At 57.3% G+C, this 5,528-nt stretch overlaps 1 protein-coding gene and 2 pseudogenes across 1 annotated transcript, besides 5 other annotated features; all 3 read left to right on the top strand.

Annotated features, from left to right (window-relative positions):
* Positions 1–656: a sequence feature (heterozygous, Esmeraldo-like haplotype).
* On the top strand, positions 623–1,279 carry Tc00.1047053506917.60 (mucin TcMUCII, putative; the record flags this gene model as incomplete). The annotated part of the gene is made up of 1 exon (XM_800431.1): positions 623–1,279. One exon carries the CDS (start codon positions 623–625, stop codon positions 1,277–1,279), a length of 657 nt encoding a protein of 218 aa, XP_805524.1.
* Positions 657–911: a sequence feature (areas merged during assembly that could not be assigned to a particular haplotype. This can correspond to areas where the two haplotypes were merged or to regions with more than two copies in the genome that were merged during assembly.).
* Positions 912–1,435: a sequence feature (heterozygous, non-Esmeraldo-like haplotype).
* Positions 1,436–5,528: part of a sequence feature (areas not merged during assembly with more than two copies in the genome that could not be assigned to a particular haplotype) that runs on past the window's edge.
* Positions 1,490–1,513: a microsatellite.
* Tc00.1047053506917.44 lies at positions 1,740–2,468 on the top strand (annotated as a pseudogene).
* Positions 4,709–5,317, top strand: Tc00.1047053506917.27 (annotated as a pseudogene).

Genomic DNA, 5,528 nt, shown 5'->3' with positions numbered 1-5,528 from the left:
AGACTCCGCCTCATCCACTGCGGGAATGCCCTCGTCGTTGGGAACTGGGACTACGACTGTTTGTGACTGCCCCAGCCCGCGCGACGGCCCGTTTGCGACGGAATACTTGCCACTTTTGTACGGACGGCCCTTGCGCTACTCACTCGTTATTGTAGCAGCATACAACCAAAACAGGATAACAAGCTGCTTTGTGATGAATATTGGCTGCACTTCCCGTGGACCAACAATCCGCGTGGTGTGCGGGGATCTTCTTTTTGTATTGTTACTTTGCTTTTGTGTTGCTGTGTGCGCTGCACCTTCTTGTGTGTGTGCACACCCTCCGTGAGGGGTGCAGACACGACGGACCGCTCTCGCCGCATGTACATGCGGTGGAGCCTTGTGTGCCGCTCCTGTTTGCTTCTCCCTCTTCCATCTGTGTGTTGGTGTTGCGGCAGGGCTGTGTGTGTGTGTGCCTGCTGCCGTGGATTGGAGTGTGTGTCGTGCGTGGTGTGCGGCGTACGGTGCATGCCTGGCTGCTGCCCTCTCCTCATGTGGTGTGCCCTCTGTGTGTGTCTGCCGCACCTCTCGCCTCCCCTGTTGCTCTCCATGTCCCTCACTGTGCAGATCAGCTCCACACCACTGAATGACCACACTCACGATGATGACGACGTGCCGTTTGCTGTGCGCCCTGTTGGTGCTTGCCCTGTGCTGCTGCTCGTCCGTGTACGCGGCAGACGCTCAGTTGGAGGGTACTGAAAATCATGTTGAAGAACGAGACAGCATACTGCCGCCTCCTCCACCAGAGCCACCAACTGCTAAGCCGCCTATTGCTCGCGGAAGCGTCACCAGTGATTCGTTCTCTGCATCAGAGGATAAACAGGGGAAAGGTAATTCAGAGTCGCCAGGTTTGGGGTCCTCTGCGGAATCGGGAAAAAGTGCCGTAGAGAGAGATTCCACCGTTACGGAACCGCAGTCAAATAACGCACCCAATACGATACAGACAGAAGTTAATAATGGCACTACAGGACCACGAAGTGGCACAAGTTCTTCCGCTGACCAAACAGATAATAACGCCAAAGATGTTTCCGCAACAACCACGACTACAACAAAGGAACCAACCACGACCACCACCACTGCGCCAGAGGCACCAAGTACTACGACTACAGAGGCGCCAGCTGTGTCGAGCACCCGCGCACCGTCACGTCTTCGCGAAATCGACGGCAGCCTCAGCAGCTCTGCGTGGGTGTGTGCCCCGCTGGTGCTCGCCGCATCCGCGCTGGCGTACACCGCTGTGGGCTGAAGAGGTGTGTGCGGGCTGTGCGTGCCAGCACTCAACCGCGGGGTTTGCGCGCGTGTGTTGTGGTTCACTGTACTAAATAAGAGGAAATAATGATTGTGTTTTGCTTCACTTGCTTCTGCTGCCGTGCTGTGTGCTCCGCGTTGTGCCCCGCATCCGTCACGTTGAACGCATCGCGGACACACTCATAAGCATGCGCACTGGAGCCCTGGGTTTTTTTTTCTTTTCTTTTCTTTTTTAATTATTGTTTTATTGCTTTTTAAACTTCTGGTTTGCGGTGCGGTGTGCGAGCTCTGCAATCGTACTGATTCCATCTGTCTCGTGGTGTGTGCGCTGCTGCTGCTGGGGTGCTGCCATTTGTTGCTGTGCGGTGGCTGTGCGTGGTGTAGCGGCTGTGTCTCCTTTTGTTTTCTCGTGCTATCGCAGGTTGGCTCCGCAGCGTTAGGCGACTCCACTGTTCGTGATGATGACTGGCCGTGTGCTCTGCGTCCTGTTGGCTCCTGCAGTGATGCGCAGCTGCTCGTGCGTGTGAGTGACGGCTGCTGCGACGGGGTGCGTGTGCGGCCCGCGGGTGATGGCGCGGTGACTGCTGGGCACGCGGAAGCTGTGATGGCTGCGGAAGGTGGACCCGTGGTCGGTGGCTCTGGACGAAAGGGGAATGTGAACTCTGAGGACAATAGCAATCAGGAAGACGAGGAGGGTGGAGGAAGCACCGCGGGTGAGGGCCACAATCCCACCTCGGCAGGACCACTCATTGCTCCGACGAGGCAGGACCAATCCAGCAGCGACCCACTGCGAAGCAACACTTGCAATCCGTCCGGCACTGGCAGCGCGTCTGCTGCTCGGATGCGTGCAAGTGGACCGGAGTCTTTGGGCGGAGGGCAAGCTGCAGACACAGCATCCCCACGCTCCGACGCATCTCAGCAGGCAGCAGGTGGAGTGCATGCTGGTGGCGGGAGGACCTCCCAGGGCACTCAGGCCTCGGAACAAACCGTCATGGGACAGTCACAGGTGCCAGGGACGGCGAAGGAAGCACCGCAGGGCGATGAATGAGGAGAACCCGGAGCGCAACACGAAGCCGACCAAACCACAAAAATGACTGTGGTGACCTCTTGCGCAAAAACAGCGGTGGAAGAGGAGAGCCGCCAGCGGGATCGCAAGATGCACCACGTCTCTATAGTGGCGGGAATGCTCATTATTATTATTTTTCCCTGCTCTTACCGACATGTCTAGCCACACGATGTCACCAGGGTGCCGAGGAGGTGGTCGAGCAGCGACATGAGTTTCCTGCTATGAGGCAGCTGCCATTGGGAGAACCTTTCGGTGCAAAGGTCCTTCTTAATGCCCAGCCGTTGGCGCACAGCCAGAGCGTCTGTACATTCTGGAAGCAGATGGTGCAGTGTTTTCTGCGGGCTAATTGTTGCGCTTGTGGAGGCTGGCTGATCCTGCGGTAGAAGTGATTGTCTCCTGGCACTGCTGCTGCGGTGCCGATCAGCGTCTGGGTTTTGTGCGCAGCGATTTCTCTGCGGAGCTTTTTTTGTGTGGGGAAGACCGTGTCGCAGCAATCGCGGTGGAGGTCGGGAAGCGGTGGAGGGTGTTCCGGATGAAAGCACCGACAGTGGCTGATGTGGTTCGTGTGTCCCACCAGTGTGGCGTCACAGTACGGGCATTTCTTCTTCCGACGCCGTGTGGAGGGCCGTCTCTCCACAGGCGGTGCATCGGCCTCCCTTGTCGTCGGGGGAACAGCTTCCGTCCCGCTGCAGTGGGATCGTCATTGGAGCGCATGAGAGCGGAGTGTTCCGGTGAGATGTTGCAGAAACGGCGTTGGTTCGTGCAGTCTCTCACAGTCCAGTACAGGCGACCCCAGAGCTCGGATTCCCCGCACCCTGCTCATGCAATGTTTGTCCGTTCCTGTTGGTCGAGGGCTTCCTGAGTAATCAGGTGCTTGCCGCCTGGATCTGATGGCCTGGCGCCGCCAAGCAGGTAGTGGTGGGTGTCCTGATGCATGGTACTACGCCACTTGTTGGTGAGCTGGGTGTTAATGCATGTCAGCAGGTCCGTGCGCCATATGGGTGCTATTCCATGTTCCGTGTATTGCCCGGTTGCCGTAGTCTGAGTCGCATGATCTGCAGGCTCGTTAACATGTACTCCACAATGTTCGTAGCAAAACTGCAGCTGCACGGACCAGCCGGCACGCGTCAGTGACAAGAGACGCTGCCAGATCCGGTCCTCCGTCCAGTCGGTATGACTGCGCGGGCCCTTGGTGACGGCGGCTAGAAGAGACTGACTGTCTGTCACCACAAGCAGGGTTTTTGCCTGTGCTGGATACGATGGACACTCAGCCTTTCCATGGCCGGGAGCAGTGCACGGGATTCCGTCGTGCGGCTGCATGGGCGTGTGCCGCAGTTGGTACTGACCTTCTCTATTATCTTCGAGGAATGCAGGGATGAGAGCAGTATGCCAATCCCGGCTGACTTGGGGACGTCAACACCGCCATCCGTTGCTAGTATCCACGGTCCCCAGCGATGATGTTGCACCTTGTCGCGGTGTTGGGGCTTTGGTTGCGTATAGGAACTCCGCAGCAGGGCGTTGCTGCGAGCACGACGGAGACCAAGGTGACTTCACCCCTCGAGAAGGTTTCACTCCATGCCCGGTGTGGGGAGGTGAGGCGGTCTGCCTGCAGACTGTCGGACAGAACTGCACGACCGTTTCGCAGCGGTCACTCCGTTGATATCACCCGTGGCGGTGACGTCCACAAGAACCATGGCCCGAGGTGGATGGCTTCATCAATATTAGGCAGCTTAACATTGCAGGCCTCTCGTTCGTGAAAAAGATTGCATTTGCTGCGCGATTGGAGCAGCGTCCACCTGACATCGTTCTTCTGCAGGAAATAAGTAACCGTGGTGACGTTGCGACGAAATTATCTGGCCATAATGACCACCTTCAGGCCCGCACTGGGCGCGGTGGTGGCGTTGCCGTTCTGGTGCGCCACTCTCCACCGTGCGAGCGCCTGTCGCTCCCTGGCACTGACCTCCTGGAGACCATTGCTGCCCTTGTTTTTCCGCCAGGCTGTCCCAGCATTTGCGTGGCGAATCTCTACAACCCTCCCACAACAATTGGTCAATAATCCGCATCTATCAATATCGTTTGTCGCTTGGGCCCGAAGCGATTATCGCGGGTGACCTGAATTTACATCGTGAACTCTGGGACAGTCACATATACCATCAACGACTGGAGGCGATAATTTCGCCGCTGTTCTAATCGATATGGATTTTGGGCTGGCAAATGACCCGGCGCAGGCAACACGGATCACACATCGTAATGCCTCGTCCCCTGACGTGACTGCGTATTGCGCCCTACGCATCTCCCACTGGACATTCGCCCCTTACATAAACTCGGACCACTGCTGAATATCTTACTTGGTAGAGATGGATGATGGCACTCCACGACTGGCAAACACGCTGCCTTGACGGAAGGAAGCCACCTTTGCCCTGCGTAAAGCGGGTTGGCCTGCTTTTACATCGTTGTGTGAAACCCTCCTTGCCACCGCGTCCACATGGTTGGATCCTCGCGGAGGCATCTTACGAGCAGCTGAGCGCCATATCCCGCGCGGCAGCCGTGACAGCTCCAAAAAAGATATGGACACACGAAATGGAACAAGCCGAGTCCGCCGCCGAAGCAGCACACGAAGCACACACATTGCCTCACCCGGAGACAGCCTACTTTGAGCCGAATGTACCCGAAAAAAGGGAGGAACGAAATCAAGCCTTACGCCGTTGCTTCGCTGTGCTTCTGGAAGCCCGCGCGAAAAGACGTGGAGCCTCACCCAGCCCGAGGTGTCGATATCTTCACGGCATGGCGGCGCCGCACCCTCATCCTCTGGAATCGGTTGTGCTCCGCACTGAACTTGGCCGCGTATGCGCCCTGCCTCGGCAGCAGGCAAATCTGCTTGTCCGTCATTTTGTGCGGTTTCACGTGCCGTACCGCCTTATACTGCTGCTGCTGCTCGCTGCACTCCTTTGGTTCCTGGTGGCTGGGAAATGGATCGGCCTTTCCCGCCGTATGAACTTGACGTGGCCATCCGTGACTCTTTGCTTGGCTCAGCCCCTGGCCCCGACAACATGTTGAATGAATTCCTGCATCGTCTCGGGCCCGTCGCGCGTGGCACAATTAGAAATATGATCCACAACTCCTTCGCAAATGGCAGCCTGCGTGGCTCCTGGAAAATGGGAGACGCTATTCCTATCCCCAA

This window comes from Trypanosoma cruzi, genomic scaffold, assembly GCF_000209065.1.
Source record: "Trypanosoma cruzi strain CL Brener 1047053516793 genomic scaffold, whole genome shotgun sequence".
NCBI lineage: Eukaryota > Euglenozoa > Kinetoplastea > Trypanosomatida > Trypanosomatidae > Trypanosoma > Trypanosoma cruzi.
This window is presented reverse-complemented; position numbering and strand designations above follow the sequence as displayed.